This window comes from Carassius carassius, chromosome 36 (genome assembly GCF_963082965.1).
Source record: "Carassius carassius chromosome 36, fCarCar2.1, whole genome shotgun sequence".
Classification (NCBI taxonomy): domain Eukaryota; kingdom Metazoa; phylum Chordata; class Actinopteri; order Cypriniformes; family Cyprinidae; genus Carassius; species Carassius carassius.
The window spans coordinates 28895790-28920868 of NC_081790.1; the positions used below are offsets into that span (position 1 = coordinate 28895790).

The 25079-nt window shown below is 38.9% G+C and overlaps 1 protein-coding gene across 1 annotated transcript in view; it reads right to left on the bottom strand.

Annotated features, from left to right (window-relative positions):
- Positions 1–21524, bottom strand: part of stk32a (serine/threonine kinase 32A) — a 63340-nt gene extending 41816 nt beyond the window's left edge. Inside the window, exons 1-4 of the mRNA XM_059525706.1 lie at positions 21426–21524; positions 17803–17858; positions 12093–12244; positions 499–672 (exon numbers count right to left, since the gene is read on the bottom strand). Coding sequence (XP_059381689.1) covers positions 499–672; positions 12093–12244; positions 17803–17858; positions 21426–21477 — 434 coding nt within the window. The 5' untranslated portion in view covers positions 21478–21524. The remainder of the gene's footprint in view (positions 1–498; positions 673–12092; positions 12245–17802; positions 17859–21425) is intronic.
- Positions 21525–25079: the final 3555 nt, after the last annotated feature.

Below are 25079 nucleotides of genomic sequence, written 5' to 3' on the forward strand. Positions count from 1 at the left end.
ATTTTTATCAAGCAAACGTAAGAATGTGTGTTCATACATATAAATCTTAATATTTGGTGCAGTATTCCTGATTATTATTTTTTTATATACATTTTATATACAATACATTTCAAGTATTTGAACCTTGCTTTTATGTTTTTACTTGTAATTTTACCTCATGATGTACTTTCTGCATTAATTCAGTCTTAGTAATGCTTAGTAGAAAAGTAAACAAACTTTAAAAACTAAAAATTGAAAACTTGTTTTAAAAACATAGCTTTTTCAAATTATTGTATTGTTGTAATTTATGCTGTAATGTTAACCATATACCACGTTTAATCTACAAACTCAACAGTGCTATTGTTTGTATCTATATAAGCAAACCAGGCCATACATAGAGAACAGTACAGTATATCAGCATCTAACTAATGCTTGTGCATGAGACTTTTTTTATTATTATTAGTTCCTTTTTACTTTAATTGTATCACTGGAGGTGTAAAAGCTTCATGTAGTTATTACCTGTGGATGATGCGTTTGTTGCGCAGGTAGTGCAGAGCGAGGGCGATTTCACACACGTAGTGCTTGACTGTGCTCTCCGTAAAGTGCACATTCTGCTGTAGATGATAACGCAGATCTCCTCCCAGCAGCAGGTCAACTACCATGAACATGTCCTCCTCATCTTGAAATGAGTACCTGCATTAGACAAATGATGACAGTGAGTTGTCATCTTTCTTCATAATTCATATTAATATACATGTGTCATTTGGAGTCTTTCACATGTATTTGTTTGACTTGCAATATGAAGATGCCTATTTTAGTAGGATTACTGTTAGATTACCAGCTATTTTAGTACAACCGATACACCTGCTTTTTAATGCAAATATCTGCTCAGCCAATCATGAGGTGGCAACTCAATCACTGTTGGGGCAGAAATGTGATCTAAGTGACATTGTGGAATGATTGTTGGTGGCAGTCGAGGTGGTTTGAGTATCTCAGAAACAGCTGATCTTGGATTTTAACGCACTGTAAACAGTGTTGAGTTTACAGCAAATGCAGAAAAACAAAAAAAACATCCAGTGAACGACAGATCTGTGACTGAAAAGGCAAATTGCAAATTGCCTTTCCTAGTAATGTGCTAGTTAGTAAATTTTGCATCTGAATTTCACAGTCTGGTTGTCACCACACTTGAAAAGAGGGGCGGGGTTAGAGAGCTCATTAGCATTTAAAGCAACATGGACTAGAACGACGTGCTGAAAACATAACTGATTTGGACAGGTTTAAAAAGGTGTATTTTACACTAACACTGATAAATATTAACCAAAGTATGTTATAGGCTTCTAATTAAGATTAAAAATCTAAAAAGATCTAAAAAACAAAATACATCTTGGATGGACTGAGGGGGCATACGTTTTCATTTTTAATCCCCTTTAAAAAGGGAAAATGTCTCACCCAAATTTCCAGCTTCAATATAAAATGTCAACAAAGGAAAGAAGACTGAGCTTGTTGAATTATTATTTAGGGTCATAAAGCCAAAGCAAGCGAAAGTACAAAACCTCAGTCATAGAAAAGCACTTAAGTTGTTTTCGTTTTTGTTTGCTTGTTTCAGAGAAAGATCTCGCACTGGCAGGTAACTGCTCAGTAACCCATCAGTCAATCAATGTCTGACACTCCCAGGAGCTCTACATCAGCAAACACTAATTTTACACTCATTTGAGAAACCATTCAGCAAAGCAGCATTGATTTTACTTGCTGCCTGCTGATGTGCCCTTCTATTCATTTTTGAAAAATGACTGGTTAACAAAGCTCTCACAAAGACAGGTTTGTCTCGTCATCATGCTGGAACCCAGACAAACAAACAAACACACACACGCACACACACACACACACACACACACACGCGCACACACACACACACACACACACACACACACACACACACACACACACACACACACAAAACAGCTGTTCGGAAGTTTGGGAGTAAGATTTTTAATGTCTTTTTAAAGTCTCTTCTGCTCATCAAGGCTTCATTTATTTAATCAAAAATATATCAGATTAAACAGTAATATTGTAAAACATTAATACAATTTAAAATAGCTGTTTTCTATTTTAATATACTTTCAAATATATTTCTGTGATGCACAGCTGTATTTTCACCATCATTCCTCCAGTCTTCAGTGTCACATGATCTTCAGAAATCATGAAAATATGATGATTTATTATCAATGTTGGAAACTGTTGTGCTGCTTAATATTTTTTGGAACCTGTGCTACTGTTTTCAGGATTATTTGATGAATAGAAAGGAAGAGCATTTATTCAAAGTAGAAATCTTTTCTAACAATGGGTCTATCACTTTTTTACCAATTCATCACATCCTTGCTGAATAAAATGTTAATTTCTTTCAAAAGAAGAAAGAAAAATATTACTGACCTTAAGATTTTGAAGGGTAGTGTATATTGTTACAAAAGTTATCTTTTTTTATATAAATTCTGTTCTTTTTTTTACCTTTACTCATCTACAAATACTTTTCATGACATATTTACAGTTTTTGCAACAGCTTAACCACATTTTCAAAACTGCCTCTTTTTTTAACTTTACACACAAATCGAAGAATTGCAAACAAAATGCAAAATTACACACATATCTTGCTAAATGAAGCACTGCATTCAAAATATCACAGTAGAATTGTGTTGTGTTTTGCAAAAAAAGTTTTATATATTTCAGAAGTACTTTGAGTATGCTGAAGTATACTTCTTTTTCACGAGGGTGTAGTTAATATTCATGAAGGACTGGGGAAGTGGACGTTCTCAATGCAGGAATTAATGTAGGAGAACAGAAACGCCTTTTTAAGCATCCTGCTTTACTCTGATCCCTGGAAATGTCCATCTGTCAGAGACGCGTGTCTGTCATACACTCTGTGTGGACACAAATAGAACAGCCTGAGCCTTAGGAGCAACATAACAACAATCTGCAGATGTTCTCATCTCACTGCTTAATGTTTCAAGAGATCCGCGTGAGTCATCTAAGAGAACCTGCTACACCATACATCATATGCATCAGGATGGGAACTGTTTCAGAATTTATAAGGAGACTCTACAGTATTAATATGCAGTGATGTTATTTTAGACAGCTGACATTAAAACATTGCTGGTCACCTTCAAAATGAATCAAATAGGAAACTATTAAATTCGGGTCTATACATATGACTTTGGCCTGTGTGATTGTTTTGCCCTTTTTGGTCATTTGCCAAGCAAAAATGAACAGTTTCTCTTATTGTTTGATTTTTTGAAAAGTCAATAAGTCACACAATTTAAGAAACCATACATATCATATCCATAACACAAACAGTGCAGGAGAAACCAGCCTAAACAGACAGCTTGTTACTGAAATGAGCCAGAAGCAAGTGTATAAAAAGCCCTTAGTTGCAGAAAAGCAATAGATAAACTCTCTCTACTCTGCAGGAAAACACTTTTTACTGAAGTGCTATAGAAATACAAATATAAAAACTATATTTTAAGCTATAAATGGCCATCATATTGAGCTCAAAGTGCAATTATTATTATTTATTTTTTTGTTAGATGACAAATCTCATACTTTTGTCAAAAATGCACTGTTGCTCATTTAGTTGCTTCTGTTTTATTTTCTTTCTTTTTTTAAAGTTGAAGTTGTGGTATTTATTCATTTACTTATTTTGTCATTTTGATGTTTATATACAGTGTACACATAATTATTAGGCAAGAAGATATTCTGATCATATTTTTTCCACAAGCACATTTCACCAATTAAGAAAAACCCACATCAGTCTTAATAAGTACTATTAATTTTGTATATAATCATTTATAAGTGATATGTCATTGTTAATGAGGACTGAAAGTGAAAAATGCCTTATAAAAATACGTGACCATAGTAAAAAAAAAAAAAAAAAAGCCCCAATAAACATTTCTTGTCGAATGGTCACATTTTTTTGTTGTTGTTGTTGTTGTAGTTTTTTAGTTCATATCTATAAGTAATGAAATGTTTCTGATTTATGGTTTTAGTTTCAATTAACAATAATGGTAACACTTTATTTTAGGGTCTAGTTGCTTATTAGCATGTTGATTACTAGAATATCAGCCATTTAATAGTACTAATTAAGCACATATTAATGCCTTATTCTAATTCCTAATCCTACTCAATACCTAAACTTAAAAACTATCTTACTAAATATTAATAAGCAGCAAATTAGGAATTTATCAAGGTTAAAGACATAGTAAATATTGAATAAGTGTTTCCTATTCTAAAGTGTTACCACAATAATAATCCTGCCTTTGGTGTGAAACTGCAAAAAAACAAAAGGTTTTAAGTTTGGCATGAATTTTTCATCCTCTAATGAGCCTTCGAGGCGGTTTGAATCGTATCTGAGGGCATCACTGAGATCCTGCACTATTGCAGAAGAACACATCTAATAAATTACTAATGACAGGGAAAAGTGATGTCATGAAAACCTGCTTAGGATGCCACCGTGACTCATGTCACATCGATTTTAAACTGCACTTTGACTGACAGGAGTTATTTGTCCGTTGTTAAAGAGGGACCAAATTACAGCACAGTGCTGAGAAAGCATAAGGTGTGAGCCCACTTCATCAAGCTATACTTCATGCACAAGCACACTGCTAACAAAAGAGTGATTCCCCTTGAGTGCACTTAGAACCAGTTTTAATGACATAATGCAATCAAAATACATCTACACATGTGTGCTAATCAAGTGCATTGGCTTTCAGATGAGAAAGTTGCAGGCTAAATGCTATCCTCTGGTTTTAGAAACTCTGAAATCAGGAGAAGAGAATTCAGAACTCTTAAGGGAAACACACTCCACGTGAGACTGAAGGTAGTCTGAGAGCTCTTCTCTTTAAATATAAAGAAGGTTGTGGTCTCAGCTGGCCTGTCTACATCTCATTAAAAGTAATATAGCTTTCTTTTTAAGTTGTGATGCAAAGACTAGTGCTATATCTGAATGCTGCTCAGAGAATCGTTTGTACCAGTTGAATATTGTGAGTTATTTTACTGCACTGGTTAATGATAAAAGCTATTGTTGCAAATGGCTTCCCAAAACCATATCTGCAAAAAAACAATCGCAAAGAGCATTGCATAGTTGTGCGATTGGAACTGCAGCTCTCGACCTGTGGTTAATAGCATAGTTTCTTGTAATAAAAAACATTTGAACTTTAATTATAATATTAATATATAAATTATATTCATAAAAAAAATAAGCGAGCTAACATAGTTCATTATTTATTCATCTTTAGTTGATCCAAACCTGTGGGAGTTTCTTTGGTATTTCTTTAGTTCTCACTATTAACTAGTTGCTTATTTGCATGCATATTATATGAATATTGGCTATTAGTAATTATAAAGCACATGTTAATGTCTTATTCTGCATAACCATATTTTGGATCATTTAATCCACCCCATACCTAAGCTTAACAATTACCTTACTAACCTAATGAGCAGCAAAATGAGGCAAAAGTAATGGTTAATAGTTATTCAACATTGGTCCTCAAACTAAAGTGTGACTGTTTCATTCCTCTATTGAACACAAAAGAAGATTCTGAAGAATTTCAGTAGCCATACTATAGAAGTCAATGGCAGCCATCAGTTCTTTGGTTACCAGTATTCTTCAAAATATCTTCTTATGAGTTCGGTGCAAAAAAAAAAAATTAAGGGAACTCGTACAGATTTGTTACAACATGAGGGTGAATAAATGATGACTTCAGGGACCTATAATACACCTGGTGCAATGCGACGCAATGCACAGCGCAAGTGTGTTTGCTAGTTTCAGTCCGGCACCACATCGTTTAATTAGCAAATGCATTTGCGCCCATTTGTGAACCGATGGGCGTGCTGGTCTAAAAAAGAGGTGTGTTCAAGCACATTGCTATTTTAATATATATGTGTGTGTATTGGCACGATTGTTCAATTAATTAGCCAATTTTATTTATCATTATAAGTATTAATAGGCTGAACTGCAAATAGGTAGCCTAATTAGCCTTTCGCCGGCCCCTTCCCCAAAACGGCCATTGTCCAATCACACATCATAGCAACCGTTACTATGTGAGGCAGTTCCGACAAACTTTGACTCCAAGCAAGATGGTGAAGCGGTGCACCCACAGCGTTTGTAAATCGGACACTAGAATAGAGTTGTAATCAGGCCTTAAAAGTTAGGCCCAACAGGACCCGAGCCCGACAGGTTTCGGCCCGAGCCAGACAAGTGCATTTTGATTGACAGCTTTTTAAAAGCCCGAACCCGTTTACAGCCCGACATTATTCAAATGTACGCACGCACACAGCTCTTTTGCCTTTTGTCAAGAATGAGTCATTCATACATGTTTTAACATAATTTATACATGACTAACGTAATAGGCCACTTGGAAGTTTGAACAAAGAAATAAAATAAGTCCTCTGTGAGATCGTAACATCTCAGAACACTAAATAGCCCTAGGTATAGACTCATTTAGCCTATAAATACGCACCAATAAAAACAAGTTTTTCTTAAAAAATTTAATTTAGATAAATTCTAAATTAAGATGGGTATTTGGCAATAACGAAATTAATTAAGATAAAACTCTGCCTTATTTGCTTCGCCATAGCAGCTGAAATGTAATAAAAGAATAATGCCAACATCAGCCTATATAGGCTAGCCTATATGTCTACATTATGCATTTAAGACTCAATTAGTATTTAGTTATCATTTTTAAAACCTTTACTCACCAAGATAATAATAAAAATAGCTACTCGCAATAGACAATAATAGACCATAACATATGAAAGAGAACTTTCCCGGCAGTGCAAGAGCATGATTGGTACACAAGGCTGTGCTGGTTGCATTTGAGGTACAGGGTCATGGTGTTTCTCTTTCTTCTCTTTCTTCACTTTTTTTCCCTCGACGGCATACTGTAACCCCTTTTGCCTCGATCTGGAGGATATCGCGGCGGTATATATACCTCTTCCCGTCATGGCAATCTGTCGCGCTGGTCATGTTTGACCATTTGTTTGTCGGAAGTAGCAACAGTAACTAAGGGGGGCAGGGCTCGGCAAAAGGCTAATTCTAATACACGCAATGACTATCCATCATTACATTTTTATATTTATGTAGCCTACACAATAATATTCTTTTAAACTGTAATCCTTTTGTTTTTAATATTTGGCATGTTTGTGTGATGCGCATCCCTGTGTATAATAAGCAAAGTCAACGCACACTGTGGACCCGCCCAGAGGCGCGTTTTCTACAAACGCGCTCTTTAAATAACAAAAAAATATTGCGCCATTGACTTTAGACTTTAGACTAGGTTTGAGCTGGTCTATGGCACAGTCTATTTTCTGCTCCTGAACTGACTCATCGTGCGGAGCTTTGGTGGATGCCTGCTTGTCCCGCAGATGATTTGCTCACGCTTTAACTTTGCACACGAGCAGATCGGTTTCTTCGCTCCAACAAATTCCGCCATGTAAATAGCGATCTGCCCTGGCGCGAGCACATCTCGCTCTTAAAGGGAATGTGAGATGACACTCTGATTGGTTTATTGAACGTTACGCCCATTACTTATTAAGAGAATGGGGACAACCCATTTCAAAAATGCACCCCAGCGTACGGACCGTTTCTCCGTCGTTAAGTGACGTTTCACAACCGAATTTCGGGAGGAGCGTGCACGGATAATTAACACGGCCAGTTCATCATCATCAGCAATTACACTGTTTACCAATCAGCTCGAGAAAACGCCTATAAATAATCAAGTACATCCTACCTTCGTTATCTCTCGACTTTCAGAATTCGGTTCGCGCAGTTTGCCATCTTATCACAGACCCAATTTTCCATCCAACGAAGAGATCTAACGTTAGACCGGGGATTTTTCAGATCTGCTTCAATTCGCCGGCCCCGAGATCACTCCTATCCCGCCTAACACAGCCGCCGAGCACCAAGCGTTATCGCGACACCTGCTCTTCTCGAACAGCCACACGCTGCGGCCAATAGACCGTGCAAAGCCCCAAGCTCGCCTCACTCGACACCACCAGAGAAGTAATGGGGCCGCGCCCCAGATCTCACCGAAGCAAAGCCTCACTCACTTCCTGCCGCGGCTCAGCCCTTCACCGCGGCTTTTCCGGCCACAACGCAGTTCGAGGCTGCCTCCACTAGCGGAGCAGACCATATGTTGCAAATTAATATTTTCAGGTGAAGCTGCTTAAATGCAGGTTTCGCTGCTAAAGTTTGTTAAACGATGTTATGACGTAATTCTGTCCGATGTCGATGCCATTTTTAACCATGAAGCCAACAAGGCATTTTTTTTCAGAGCTGTCATCCACACTGAAATGTCTGAACCCATTAACGTTACACCTGCCTTGCTGTGCATGTCCAAACCTCACATAGATGATACAGACATAAGTTTCATTAAAATTTCCGGCAGGATCAATTTATGGAAATTTCCCCATTTACTGGCGCGATCACTCAGAATTGATCTAAAACGCCATTGCCCTCGTGTTTTCCACAGGACAGCAATTGTGAGTAAATTCTCTGTTGTCTTTTAGGACTGTAATATGAAAAGCATGCAAAATAAATTTTTAGAAACCATGTGAAAGTGAATAGCACATAACTGCAAGTTAACGTTACTGCTATAAACATGTCTATTGGTAGAATGTGTTACAAGACTAAACATGCTTCGTTTTCAAAAGCCTCTATTTCTACAGTCCATACTACAACATGAAAACAGCATCTTCAAATTTATCCACTCTGGAGAGCGTTTAAAAAGGCTGGAAGGTCAAAACGAGAGGAAAAGATGTTTTTTCAACAGGAACATATTAATGTGGACAAGGCTCAAGGAATTGTCTAATGTTACTAACCCCTCTACTTTCCCGCAGCCAACATCTACAGCAGCCGAAGCAAGCATAAGCTGCTTTTACTTGCAACACTGGCCTGCACATCCCAGTATTTCCATCCTGTTACTTCTAACCCCCCTTTTTTCTTTTTAGTGTCCTCCAGCTCAAGTAGCAGACATTAGCATAAGGCTGCCTCTGCTAGCAGTGCAGCATCCCAGCAGTGCCTGCTCCTGCAGGAGCCTCTATCTGTTTTTCTCCACTGCCACAGCAGTGTCTGCTCCAGCAGGAGCGTCCATCTGTATTTCCCCACTGCTGCAGCAGTGCCCGCTCCCACAGGATCCTTTTTTCCATATTTCCTCAGTGCCGCAGCAGTTCTCGCTCCCGCTAGAGTTGGGCGATATGGTCATTTTTCAAATCGTCATACCGTCAGCCTGTAAGATCGACAATACACGATATTATCATATGATATGGCCACTTTATTTATATTTTTAACCTCCATTCACCTATTCTCCAATACCAAACTCTCCTAGCCTTCCTTCAGCTCAGGAAATCCCAAGCTAAATCCCTTTCCGACCCTCTTTTTCACAGATGACTCCAGCCGCCCTGTCTCCCGTTTTTGGTTCTAAAAGCACCTAAAGTCTGTCTTATGTCTTTCTGCTATCTCAGCTGATGATTTCTCCAGCCATTCCCTCAGAATAGGTGCAGCCATCACAGTGGCTCAAAATGGCCTTTCCCAACATCAGATCCAATCACTCGGTCGCTGGTCATCAGAAGTTTTTAAGAGCTACATCCGATCAGACCGCTTAAATCTCAAGAAAGCCCACCAAACCCTAGTCAGTCACCTGTTTTTCCCTAGCCATCTCCATTTCTCATTCCAACGGCACCCCGATCCCGCAGAAGCCTTTCCGCATTCCCTCAGTACCACAGCAATGTATGCTCTCGCAGGAGCCTTTCCATATTCCCTCACCGCCGCAGCCGTGTTGGCTCCCGCAGGAGCCTTTCCGTATTTCCCTCATGTGCCGCAGCAGTGTCAGCTCCCGCAGGAGCCTTTCCATATTCCCTCACTGCCACAGCAGTGTCTGTTCCCGCAGGAGCCTTTCCGTATCCCCCAATGCCGCAGCAGTGTCAGCTCCCGCATGAGCCTTTTCCATATTATCCTCAGTATCAGATCCCACAATAGCCTTTCTCTATTTCCTCACTGCTACAGCAATGTATGCTCCCGCAGGAGCCTTTCAGTATTCCCTCACCACCACAGCATGTATGCTCCCGCAGGAGCCTTTCCATATTCCCTCACCGCCGCAGCCGTGTTGGCTCCCGCAGGAGCCTTTCCGTATTTCCCTCATGTGCCGCAGCAGTGTCAGCTCCCGCAGGAGCCTTTCCATATTCCCTCACTGCCACAGCAGTGTCTGTTCCTGCAGGAGCCTTTCCGTATCCCCCAATGCCGCAGCAGTGTCAGCTCCCGCAAGAGCCTTTTCCATATTATCCTCACTGCCGCAGCAGTGTATGCTCCCGCAGGAGCCTCTCCATATTTTCTTACTGCCACAGCAGTGTATGCTCCCGCAGGAGCCTTTTCGCATTTCCACACTGCCGCAGCAGTATCAGCTCCTGCAGGAGCCTTTCCGTATCCCCCAATGCCGCAGCAGTGTCAGCTCCAGCAGGAGCCCTTCCATATTTTCTCACTGCCGCAGCAGTGTATGCTCCCGCAGGAGCCTCTCCATATTTTCTCACTGCTGCAGCAGTGTATGCTCCCGCAGGAGCCTTTTCGCATTCCCTCACTGCCGCAGCAGTGTCAGCTCCCGCAGGAGCCATTCCGTATTTTCCCACCGCCGCAGCAGTGCCAGCTCCCACAGGAGCTTCCATATTATCCTCACTGCCGCAGCAGTGTATGCTCCCGCAGGAGCCTCTCCATATTTTCTCACTGCCGCAGCAGTGTATGCTCCCGCAGGAGCCTTTTCGCATTTCCATACTGCTGCAGCAGTATCAGCTCCCGCAGGAGCCTTTCCGTATCCCCCAATGCCACAGCAGTGCCAGCTCCCCCAAGAGCCTTTTCCATATTATCCTCACTGCCGCAGCAATGCATGCTCCCACAGGAGCCTTTTTCGATCTTCCCAACTGCCGCAATAATCGCATCTCCAGCGGGAGTTCCCATCTCTCTCTTTCAAGTGGACGCTTCCACGGAAGTCAAATAGACACTGCCGTATCATTTATACACCAAAGGATGCCCAGCGCCCATCTAACATTTAAGCACAGCCCGGATGGGGGGGGGGGTGCCCCGGGCTGGGAGTCTTGCCGGGCTCGGAGCTCTCTCCCCGGACAGCACGCCAAATACGCATAACCTTTATTAATTATAAGTAAATGCGAACTCGTGAAGTGACGTTTCACAAACGAATTTCGGGAGGAGCGTGCACGGATAATTAACACGGCCAGTTCATCATCATCAGCAATTACACTGTTTACCAATCAGCTCGAGAAAACGCCTATAAATAATCAAGTACATCCTACCTTCGTTATCTCTCGACTTTCAGAATCCCTCCGCCACCCCGATCTCGCACCTTCAGCCAAGTTTCTACCCCAGCTCAGGTAGAAGAACTCAGGGGAGCACTTGGGCTAAGCCGGACTCCGAGCTCAGACCCCTCTGCATTTAGATCATTAAAATAGGGCCCATAATTTTCCTTTTAGGGTGAACTAGCCCTTTAAGTGCACTGTACCTCCTTTTAAGTTTATTCTAAAGTATATCAGGCAGCTTGCATTACAACCAAAGTGTTCTCATAAGTGTTCATAAGTGTGCACAGATACGATTTTCTTTTTTCGGTTTGGTTAATATATTTAATTGTTTGATTATTTCATATTTGTTGTGTTCCACCCAGGCTAATTGGAAATATACTGTATACTTGTGGCATTGTTTCTACAACACCAATATTACGCACCTTTTTGCATGTTTCACGGTTTCATGGCAAAATGAAATTTTCAGTGAGGGGTGCTAAAATTCAATACATGTTGTTCAGGCACATATTGCGGTGATTCAGAATTAAAATGTCCAGTGATTGTTGCTAAAAGCTTAATGCTCTGTTGTGTTGGAAAATAAAAAAACCCTCCACCAAAACCAACTCTATACCGACCTCATTCTTAGTCAGCTACTTATACTCTGTTGAAACATCACAAGGTCACGTTTCTGGTCACATCATACAAACTGAATAATTGTACAGGTTAATATTCAGGGTTATTTTGTATAGCACTGATGAATCACTTAATGACTTCAAGGAACTCACCAGAAATTGACCAGGAACGGATGCTCCAGGTTCTGCATGATCTGGAGCTCTTTGAAGACATTGCGCACTTCATTGCGCTCCACGCACTTGAGTTTGTTCATATACTTCATGGCGTACATTTTCTTTGTGTCCTTTTTCTGGACAATGCATACCTGAAAAAAAAATTCCATGCATTTTTCCATTGGATATTTAACTTTAACATTTAACTTAAAATTCTTATTAGTAGACACAAAGATAATAATAAAAAAAACTATTTAAAGTCTGTATATATAGTTCCAGCACAAAGCAGTCATAAGTAACACAGATATATTTATAGCAATAGCCAACAATACATTGTATGGGTCAAACTATAGATTTTTCTTTTATGCCAAAAATCATTAGGATATTAAGTAAAGATCATGTTCCATGAAAATATTTTGTAAATTTCCTACCATAAATATATCAAAACTTAATTTTTGATTAGTAATATGCATTGCTAAGAACTTCATTTGAACAACTTTAAAGATGATTTTCTTTATATTTAGATTTTTTTGCAACCTTTAGTGTGACTGACTGAAGTTAGTAAACTGCAGACCAAAGTGCTATACAATCAGCATACATCTACATACAATACATAAAAAAACAATCCAACTAAAACCAACATACAACCCGAATTCCGGAAAAAGTTGGGACGTTTTTTAAATTTGAATAAAATGAAAACTAAAAGACTTTCAAATCACATGAGCCAATATTTTATTCAAAATAGAACATAGATAACATAGCAAATGTTTAAACTGAGAAATTTTACACTTTTATCCACTTAATTAGCTCATTTAAAATTTAATGCCTGCTACAGGTCTCAAAAAAGTTGGCACGGGGGCAACAAATGGCTAAAAAAGCAAGCAGTTTAGAAAAGATTCAGCTGGGAGAGAATCTAGTGATTAATTAAGTTAATTGATATCAGGTCTGTAACATGATTAGCTATAAAAGCTTTGTCTTAGAGAAGCAGAGTCTCTCAGAAGTAAAGATGGGCAGAGGCTCTCCAATCTGTGAAAGTATACTTGGTTGTATACTACACCAACTCCTTAAAGACTAATGACAAGAAGTAATGTGTAGTAGACTATTCCAAAGCCTCTGATCTGCAAGAGCAAAGTCCTGATCCCCTTTACATTTTAAATGAGTTTGTGGAATAGTAACAAGCAACTTATTAGTTGATCTTAAAGGCCTAGATTTTTGATGAAAAGTAATGAGCCCAGAATGAATGAGAATTCATGCTCTGCATTAAACCCATCCAAAGTACACACACACAGCCGTGAACAGTGGAGCAGTGGGCAGCCATTTATGCTGCAGCACCCGGGGAGCAGTTTGGGGTTCGATGCCTTGCTCATGGGCACCTTAGTCATGGTATTGCCAGCCCGAGACTCAAACCCACAACCCTAGGGTTAGAAGTCAAACTCTCTAACCACTAGGCCACTAAACAGGGCCAATAACAGAACCCTGAGGAACTCCAAAGGTAATTGGAGCTGTTTGTTGAAACAAAGTCACCATACTTCAGTGAGAATTATCTATTGGCAAGATAAGCTCTTTATGAGAATCACATGGTCTATTGTATCAAAAGCTGCACTCAAATCCAGTAAAATCAGAGCTTCAGAGTTACCTGAATCGCTGATTATATGAAGATCATTTACAACTCTCAGAAGTGCAGACTTTGTGCTGTGACCTACTGCCTAAAACCCAGACAAAATTTGGATACGAATTGGGAACCCCTGTCAGAGACCACGTCCATCGGGAGGCCATGTAACCGAAAGACGTGATCTATGACTGTGACCGCTGTCTCCTTGGCTGAAGGTAATTTGGGCAAGGGGATGATGTGCCGACTTCGAGAACCGGTCCACTACGGTTAAAACAACCGTCATGCCATTGGAGGGCGGGAGGGCGGTGACAAAATCTAGAGCGATATGGGACCAGGGTCTCGAAGGGACAGGCAGCAGTCGAAGTAGCCCGTCTGGGGGTTGGTTAGATGTCTTACCAGTGGCACAGACTGAGCAAGCCAAAACAAAATCGTGAATGTCACGAGCCATCAATGGCCACCAGAATCGTTGTTTAACTAGAAAACTAGTGTGAGTCACTCCTGGATGACAAGCCACGTTGGAGAAATGACCCCATCGAATAACGTCGGACCGTAACCCCTCCGGAACAAACAAACGACTCGGTGGGCAACCAGGCGGAGGCGTTACCCCTTCTAAGGCTGTCTTGACCTTCGATTCGACCTCCCATACCAGAGTGGAGATGACAACTTTCTCAGGTAAAATACACTCGGGAGTCACCGGGCATTCGGATGGATCAAAAATACGAGACAAAGCGTCGGGTTTGATGTTTTTGGACCCCAGGAGGTACGAGAGAACAAAATCAAAACGTCCGAAAAAAAGAGCCCACCGAGCCTGCCTGGAGTTGAGTCTCTTAGCCGATCTGATGTATTCAAGATTCTTATGATCGGTCCAAACGATAAAGGGTACGCCCGAACCCGCTAACCAATGACGCCATTCCTCCAATGCTAACTTAACTGCCAACAACTCTCTGTTACCAATGTCATAATTACGTTCGGCAGGCGATAGTCGATGAGAAAAAAACGCGCAGGGATGCATCATGTCGTCTGAGGAAGAGCATTGTGAAAGCACTGCTCCTACTCCCACCTTTGACGCGTCGACCTCCACCACGAACTGACATGTGGGATCAGGGGTGACAAGAATGGGAGCCGAAACAAAGTGACTTTTAAGGTTGGTGAACACTGCCTCGGTAGTGTTCGACCACCTGAACGTCGTTCGGGGGGAGGTCAAGGCAGTCAGAGGTGCGACTAGTTGGCTGAAGTTGCGAATGAAATGCCGGTAAAAACTGGCAAACCCCAGAAACCCCTGTAAGGCCTTACGGGAATCTGGACTTGGCCAATCTACCACAGCCTTAACCTTGTCAGTATCCATGCGCACTCCCTCAGAAGAGATGATGTACCTTAGGAAGGGAACAGACTGTGCATGAAACAAGCATTTCTCCGCCTTGACAAAAATCCAATTCTCTAACAGTCTCTGGAGCACTCGTCTGATGTGTTGAACGTGTTCCTGGAGAGACGAAGAAAAAATCAATATCTCATCCAGGTAAACATATATAAATTGATCTACCATGTCTCTCAACACATCATTCACGAGTGCCTGGAAAACCGCTGGGCTGTTGGAAAGCCAGAAGGGCATAACCAAATATTCAAAGTGCCCCCTAGGGGTATTAAAAGCGGTTTTTTCATTCATCCCCCTTCCTGATGCGAACCAAATGATATGCATTGCGTAAGTCCAGTTTTGTGAAAATGGATGCTCCCTGCAACCTCTCGAAAGCTGAAGACATCAACGGCAAAGGATAAGAATTCTTTACCGTGATGTTGTTCAGCTCTCGGTAGTCAATGCAAGGTCGCAGAGAACCATCCTTCTTCCCAACAAAAAAGAACCCCGCCCCCGCAGGAGAAGAGGAAGGCTGGATGAACCCATAGGCCAGAGAATCAGAAATATATGGTGGTGAGTCCATGAGTAGAAATTAGATGATTTCTGTGTGATTGCCAGAGGTGATGAGGGTGATACTTTCAGTGGAATGTGTAATCCGGGGAAGTTCTTGACCATTGAGTGCGTTGACGGTGATCTGGTGCAAGAGAGGAGTGATGGGGATCTGAAGTTTAATAGCCAGTTTGAAGTCCATGAAATTACCCTCCGCTCCCGAATCCAGAAGTGCGTTGGTGCAGTGCGTCGACGTTCGCCATCTCAGTCTCACCGGGAGGAGGGTCGATGGTGGTGATGAGGTCTTCTCGGCGGAGATCCCACCCGATAGTAGCCTCATACTTACTACCAGGCCTGCTCTTTTACTGGACAGGAGTGGATGAAGTGGCCCGCCCGGCCACAGTATAGACAAAGTCCTTGGGATCTCCGCCTCTCTCTCTCCTCCCAGGAAAGCCGAGCTCTCCCCACCTGCATGGGCTGGTGGTCCTCTGTGCTTGGCTGTGGGCGGCTGGAGTGCGTCAACCTTGTCACGCGATTCAGATGAGCGTCCACTCTCAGAGTGAGTTCTAGCAGTCCGTTCAGCATCTCTGGTAAGTCCATGGCATAAATCTCCTTATGAACGCTGTCAGCCAGCCCATGCAGGAACATATCCCACTGCGCTTCCTCGTTCCAAAGGCACATCGCGGCCAGGGTGCGGAATCGAATGGAAAAGTCCGCCACCGAGCCTTCTCCCTGTCGCAGTTCGGCGAGTAATCTGGCCGCCTCCTTACCCACCACTGCACGATCGAACACTCTCCTCATCTCTTCGGAGAGTGCCTGGAACAAGGTGCAGCAGTTGTCTCCGTTCTCCCACACCGCCGTTCCCCAAAAGTGCTGCTCTCCCTGACAGCAGGGTCAATACAAAGGCCACCTTTGTCTGTTTGCGTGGAAAGTGCGTGGCTGTAAGGCGAAATGCATGGAACATCTCGTGAGGAACGCTCTGCAAAATTCAGGCTCACCAGAATACCCCCTTTGGTGTGGGTAGGCGTGGCTCCGGTCCCTCTGCTGCCACGGGCATTGGTGGTGGGGGAACGGGCGGCGTGGGGGGCGCAGTGGGAGTCTGTAGAAGTTGTACCTGTTGGGTGAGCTCGGACACCTGCTTCACGAGTGCTTGCACCGCACGACCTGTGCCCGAGATATTCTCCTCTTGTTGATCCATACGTGAGATGCTGTGAGCGATGAAGTCCTTAAGCTGCGACGTGCTTGCTGCATCCATGGTGAGTTCAGATCGTTCTGTCAGGAAATAACAGGAGGATGCAAGATGCAAGTAATATCAGTTTATTAAATGACTGGTCAGATGAACAGACACAGGTCGGGGACAAACACTCAGGTGGTAACTGAAGCAGGGACGAGATGGCGATCCGGTGGTGGTGAGGTGATAGCGTGATTCCGAAAACCCAGGAAACGTGGAACATCCAGACAACACGAAGAACTGACGAAATCCAGACGACACGAAGAACTGACGAAATCCAGACGAAGAACCTTGCAGACGAAACACGAGAACAGGACACACCGAGGAACAACCACAACGATCTGACAACATGAGAAGGAAATTACTAGGGATATAAAGGAACTTGAAATGAATGAAAGCTGGTGACACTAATCAACACAACGAGTAACCAAACCCACACAATTACACTCACGCAGACACATTAGAATGAGACAGCCGATTCATGAAGCGTTACAGATGGGCAGAGCTAAAGATCTCTTTTGGCTTTATTTGCTGTCCACAACTCTCTGATTGGTAGAATTTTTTTCACAGCATCATGGATAATGCAGTTTTTGAAAAACGAATCTTCCCCTTTTATGGTTACAATGAATGCAGTTTTTTACTTTTTAAACTTCTAATGGAGAGTCAACATAGATAGAATCCTAGAATAAAACATTGGCTGAAGAATTTAAACATACTGAATATTGGGCATTAATAGATCTTAACAGTTGGCTTGCCATACTATCAAGTCAATATAGTAGTGATAAACCATCTTAAGGCAAACTGACATACTTATTCTTGAGTTAACTGAATCTGCCAAATCTCAATCTAAAGTATCAATGTTTTAAGCGCAATTAATGAAGATCACTGACCATTCACTTTGGACTCAGTACCATCTGCTTCAACTTGTTTTGTTGTGTTTATGTGGTAAATATAAAGCAAAACTTACTTTTCCAAAACTGCCTCTACCAATGGCTCTCAAGATCTGAAAGTGGTCAAAGTTGACTGTTGAGAGACAATAAATAAATATATTAGTGTACAGTATATTACACCAATGAAATTACAAGATAATCATTCTTTTCTTCTGTAGAAAACACACACACACACACACACACACACACAGAGGGGCATCGGACAGGGGGTAATAGTGGAACACAGTAATGCAATTTTGTGATCACGACCCACCAGTATAGACATCGAGACATTATTTGAAAAATGTGTCAGATGTTTTGGTCCATACAATGAAATTCCATAAATTCTAAGAAGGACATAAATTATAACAAAAACTGTATATTTGACTATAACAGTAAACACCATATTTGAGATCAGAACAGATTCAAACACTTTTTATTCTCAAGGACAATTGTGATGCTGAATAGTAAATAAAACAAGCTGACAGTAGATCTTCATTTCTTTATGAAGTTGCTCATCTGATTGAAACAGGTGTGCAGTTTGCAAAATTAATGCATGATGTGTTTAGTTTGCACCAAAATACATTTTAGCTGAATCTCACTCCTCATCTAATGCAGCCAAACTCATCGTGTGACCTGTGAATGAACCGCATCCCATCTCTCTGCTCTCACAGCTCGTCTATCTGAAACTGCAGTCCAAGTCAGTCTAAAGTACACTGTCAGCAGCAATTACAGCTTGATGGCTGCTACTCGATGGTCCCTACTTCTGTTGGTCAATGACCAGCGATGATCATTGTATTTTATATAAGAAGTCTCACACTCAGATAGCATGCTCACAGTTTTTGTTGCATTTTGAATACAAAACTGGCAAGAGTTTACTCAAAATTCTAACAATCTAACTGGCACAAATTTCAGGATACGCCAAAAAAAAAACATCTTCTAAATAGATGCAAACAACACAAAGCATGAAGAAAGAACATTATAGAGGTTCTGTTAGGTGAGTATACCATTAGGGTAACACTTTAATAGGTAACACTTATTAGTTGCTTATTAGCATGTATATTACTAGATTATTAGCCATGTATTAGTGCTAATTAAGAACATATCAATGCCTTATTCTACTTGACTTTATTCTACATCCCTAATCTTACCCAATACCTAAACCTAACAACTACCTTACTAACTATTAATAAGCAGCAAATTAAGAATTTATTGAGAGAAATGTCGTAGTTAATAGTTAACAAGTGTTACCTATTCTAAAGTGTTACCATAATATATATATATACATATATTTTTTTTACAATGTCAACTTGTGTACTAACACAAGTACTGCACGATACTACATTCAATTACTACTTGCTACTTAAACTGAGGGGGGGGGGGGTTATCTACAAATCTATATTTTTATATGAATGATTAAACATATAAAGCATTAATGCTTTTAGAAATATCTGAAAGCGTTTCCAAAATCAGGGACACAGCTGTAAAGCAACATAAAGAAAATGTATATTTATTCAAATTTAATTCTTCCTTCCTGTCCTAAATAGTAAATGCACCCATCACTAACAACTAACTCCTATCACAGAGTCCATAACAATTACCAAAAAAATCAAGGCTTCAAAAATGCCCCAAGATCTCAAACTCTTAATAAAAAGTTGAACATGCTCTTCTTTAAATGTCAAGACCTTCATAAACCCACATGTGCGCAGAAATGCAGGTAAGGTTTTTCTCTCCATCAGTGCTTTTTAGTTATTAGTTTTGCTTGGAAAGAACAAAAATTATTCATTAAATTTTGCGTCTTGTGCAATGACTTTTCTAAGCAATCTTACATATTTTCACATTGCAAACAAAATAAAACAGATCTCATCGGAGTTTAAACATGTAATATTATTCTGAGCTCCACTATGAAACTGGAAAACAGAATATAATAAGACTATAAGTGATAAAATCCTTATAGAGAATCAAAGTCATATATGTAAATCATTTTCTGTTTAATATAACTTTATTAATTGTACTTGTCCGAATGGATCATGTCTTGGTGGCCCTGCTGTTTATTAGTATGAACCAGTCTGAACCGTCTCAAACATTATTCACTCTTGTCACTGTAGAACAGTGTTCTCTTGCAAAAGTATTTTTTTTATATATAATTTTTTTATATTTTGTATTTTGTTTATTATATTTCTGTGTGTCACATCAATCTAAGTGTGCATTAAACAACTACTCTGATTAGATCAGATTTGGTTTCATGCATTTTTGTCTTTTGTTTGTTTTTGTTTTAGCTGTTTTTATTCAGATTTTATTTCATGCTTTTTTTTTACTTTTCTCTTACGTTTTGGATTTGTTTCATACATTTTTGTTTTGTTTTGTTTTGTTTTTAACTTTTCCAACATTTTTTTGATACATTTATTTATTTAATTATTTATTTATTTAACTTTTTAGACATGTTTTGGATTAAGGTGATGTTTGTTAAATTAGTTTTGTTTTGTTTTGGCTGTTCAAACATGATTTGGATTTGGTTTAATGCATTTTTTATATTTATCATATTTTTTCCAAAAGCTAATTTTGTATCAGATTGACAAATGATCTACACACACAACACACCTTCATTGTGAAGGTGATTTTCACTTATGTACTTGTATTACTCCCATGTTCGTAAGGATATGTAAAAATCTAGTTTAACAGTTGTTTGCTTTATTGAGTCTCTGCGTGCTCTGTTGTACAACCATATGATTGCTTTGTAAAATGGACCATTCTGCTATTGCTATAACTGTACTTGTGATGGCCCATCTCTTTCTTTGACTCATATACACACATTTATGAAAACCTCAGTAAACGACTTTCTGCAGTCAACAACTAGGATCCTCTGATATGGGTTTACTTTGGAAAAATCCTGTTTGAAAGTGAGCAATCTCAATCTCAATCTCAAAAACAATTGTCCTTGATTGTTGTGTCAGGATTATTAAATCATGGTGCATAAATACATTTTACTTGCATTAAAACGTACTACATGGCGTGTTGTGATTGGTTACAAGACACAGCTTGGGGAAAATGATCAACTTCATTGTTATTCTCTTTCTTACACAAAAAGAAAGAGTTTGACTTGACTTGAGTCTATATCACGATATAGATAAGAATATATCGGCCTACCAATTTTACTGTAGTGTCAGTCTGAATACTCGATTCTTATTGGTTCTTTGTCTCCACATTTAATGCACATCATGCATTATCTCTTCATTATAATATTAAATTGTGTTTTTTTGGTCTTTTTAGAGGTTGACTGTCCCTGATTACTGTATCCTTTCATTGTACGGAAAAGAGCAGACATTCTGCTGAGTTTCTTAATTTGTGCACCATGGAAGTCAAAGAGATTTTAAACAACATAGCGGGAGTAAATGATGACAGAATTTCATTTTTGGCATATTTTGTCTTCCCTCAACACTCATAAAGACAGTCCTGCACCAAACTCATGCTACTGGGATGCTCGAACAAATAAATGTTTTTATAAGAACAGTTTCAGTCCTTTAACATTCAAAAAAATCACACACTTCATCATTAAATAAACTACCCACCTACATGTATGTATGTATGTTTAAATAAATCATTTTAACAGTAATCAGTTTGGGTGAAGGAATCAAAGTTTGCTGTTCCTGAACACACTTACCCTCCTCTGGGTCGTCCCTGACCGGTGTCCTGCTGGACTGACCGAGTCCCATGACTTCTGAAGAGGTTACAATAGAGACATCCCCAGCGTTTGTTAGTAAGGGTTTATGCCTCTGTTGAAGAATGGACAGAGCGAAGAGTGAGGGAACAGATGCCTGTTTTCTACAGAAGTGGTTTTGTACTGTATAAAGTACTAACTTGCAACTAACAATAAAATGAGTTTTGTTGGTATAGTGCTGCTACATCTTTAAAAAAAAAATTACATCGATTTTTTTTCAGTGTAGACCAAAACTGTCTAGATTTAGAGCAAATTCTGTACATGCTTTGCTGTGTTTGTTGGTGTTGTGTAATAAACACAAAAATTCGATAACAGTTTAGAATAAGGAACATTAATTCACTATTAACTACTTTTCCCCTCAATAAACCTCTAATTTGATGCTTATTAATAGTTAGTAGGATATAGTTGTTAAATGTAGGTGTTGAGTAGGATTGGGAAAGTAGAATGAGACATTAATATGTGCTTATTTATTACTAATAAATGGCTAATATTCTAGTAGCATGCTAATAAGAAACTAGTTAAGAGACCCCAAAATAAAGTGTTACCTCTAATTCATTTCTGCTAGCTAAAACATCAACTGTTTTGTGTTTCATAATTAACCAAATAGCCAAATATATATATATATATATATATATATATATATATATATATATATATATATATATATATATATATATATATATACTGTATATATATCTACATATTGTGAAATATTCAATTCTAATATTTCATAAATGGAGTAGATACTCTCGCAGAAAATAAATTTTCTCTGTCTTTTTTTTGTTTTTGTTTTTAAAGATATGTCCACACAAGAAATTCTATCTATCTATCTATCTGTCTATCTATCCATCTATCCATCTATCTATCTATCTATCTATCTATCTATCTATCCATCTATCCATCTATCTATCTATCTATCTATCTATATATATATATATATATATATATATATATATATATATATATCTGCATAAAAAGTGACAACTTGCCCCTATTAAAATACTTTTAATAGTACTAAATAGGACAGTGTGCAAGTCATACTAGACATATATACATACACGTTGTTCACTGGTAATTGTTTATAGTAGCATAAAGAGTTGTATAGAGCTGCAGCTGAACTCCGTACATAATAAAATGATGGTAAAACAGGCTCTTACCGCTTTATATGGCAGGAGGGCTGAAATGCTCGAGCTCACAAATAACAGCGATCATCAAGGCGATGGTGCAGTGTAAAGCTGAGACTATCCCACACAAGTTGTGCACTCGCCGCAGTGCTGAGAGGAGATCCTGGCAGAGCCGGAGTCAGTGACACACTGATGCAGAACACACACATCGTAACGCGTCCGTGCACAGACCTGATGTGATGATGATGATGGGGAAAGTGTCCCACTGCTGGGGAGGTTCATTTATTCATGCATAGTGTGGTTCTGTTCGTACGCTGCTGTCCCCACAGCCTTTTATTCATTTATTCAAGAATTCTTCTTCTTCTTTTTTTAAATGCATGTTAAAGAGTGACATAATTTTCAATGCATAATGTACATGTTTATAATGTAAAAACAAACAAACAAAAATAAAACAACAGCAAGTTGTATTTTCATGTTATTAGATAAAGTACACGGTCTCTTAAAATTAATAGATTATTTGACCTTTTATGGCAGGCCAAGTTTAGTTTTGGTAATTTTACTAGTGTTCATGCTCCAAAATTCATGTTATTATGATATATATTGTAGTTAGGGATGTCAAATTTTGTAATCGAATTAATGGCATGATGTGTCGATTAATTAATTGAATAAGGTTAATATAATCGCAGATTAAATTTGACCCCCCCCCCCCCCATAATTTAAAGCGATTATTGTGTTAAATGATTTCATGTCACAAATTATAGCTTTAGGAAGACATATTTTATTTGATTCGATATCAGATGTAATACATATAAATGTTTGCTACAAAAGCCCAACATAAGCTATATAACAGAAAAGAGGATCATTTAAGAAAGATACCAGTATTTTTTGTTCATACAATGAAAGTCCAAAATAGCAACAGTCTTTCTTTCTTTCTTTCTTTCTTTCTTTCTTTCTTTCTTTCTTTCTTTCTTTCTTTCTTTCTTTCTTTCTTTTAAACTCTAATTAAACTCTAGTTAAGTAACTGGAACTGTCAGCAGGTGGCGGGAAATGTCTTTATGAGTCATTCATTCATTGATTTGTTCATACGGGATTTGCATGAGCAAAACCGAAAATATTGCGTTTAAAATATAATACAATATTATATATATATATATATATATATATATATATTTATTTTATTTTTTTACTTAACTCTTGTATAATAAAATCACATTTAAACTCGTGATATTCTGGACAAAATCATGTAAATACTGCTTTCACTGCTCGTGTGATATCTCTTATCATATGAGACAAAAAACACGTAGGCCTTCAGGGACTTTTTTGCCCCAATATCTTGAAAATTTTGGGCATAACCACATTTATAGAGTATGACCAACTTTGTGTAGACCAACTTTGTGTAAGTGTAGGACAATGCCATGGGAATTTTTGCATAGCCTATATATTATATTATATTATATTATATTATATTATATTATATTATATTATATTATATTATATTATATTATATTATATTATATTAATTATATTAATTATATTTATTTATTTATTTTTCTGGTCTTTAGGCACGAGTCAGTAATGAATTTGCTCTGGGTCATCAGTCTCCAAAGTGAAATCCTGTTTAGGCAGCAATAGGATCTGACAGAATCCAGCCATCACACTCTTGGCACAGCAGAGTACTTCACTAGATTAGATGCCTGATGCACACACAGCTCTTTTATCGCTTAACTGGCCTTTACAGACACACTGGTCACCTCTCCCTGATTACACACAGAACACTCAAGAGTTAAACTGATGAGCTGCTGTCTTTGTTAAATGAGAAAAGTGTGGTTTATTCAGGAGGAGAGCACACTAATAAATCTGCTGGAGTCGTTATGCTGCCATCTAGAGACACACGACTCAACTTCATTCTCCTTTTATTTAGTTGCGAACAGTTTTTAAATGTGTTTTCCTGGAGATTAAATGACAGAATAATCAGATTTGGCTTCTCAATAATATTTAGATGCATTGCTATATAACCTCAAACTCAAAGGATTTTTAAAATCTAAAAAAAAAAGGCTTTTTTCAGCATTGTTTGTCTTGAAGAACATGTCTTTTCTAGTTTGTAGATACTTCTCTCCAGGACGTCATTGGCTCTTATTCTCTCAAGCCTGTATTCACTGTTGACTTGCGTGAAATGCATCATGAAGACTGCAGATATGTGTCATTTATACAGTTCATTTAATTTCTTATTAAGCTTATATCACATGCACAAAGCCTCGATGGCTCCTGAATGAATGAACGCTGGTCTTGTTTTTAGGAAAAAAAACTTGTCACAAAACCCTTGAAAAAAGAAGCATGCTTCATTCTACTGAATCCATACTTCAAAACTTAAAAGTGTATTTACAACTAAATAAACTTCTTTTATGTCACTTTAATGTTTTCTAACACAGAAGTGCACTTTGTAATATTGTCATTGGACACAATGTGGGACACA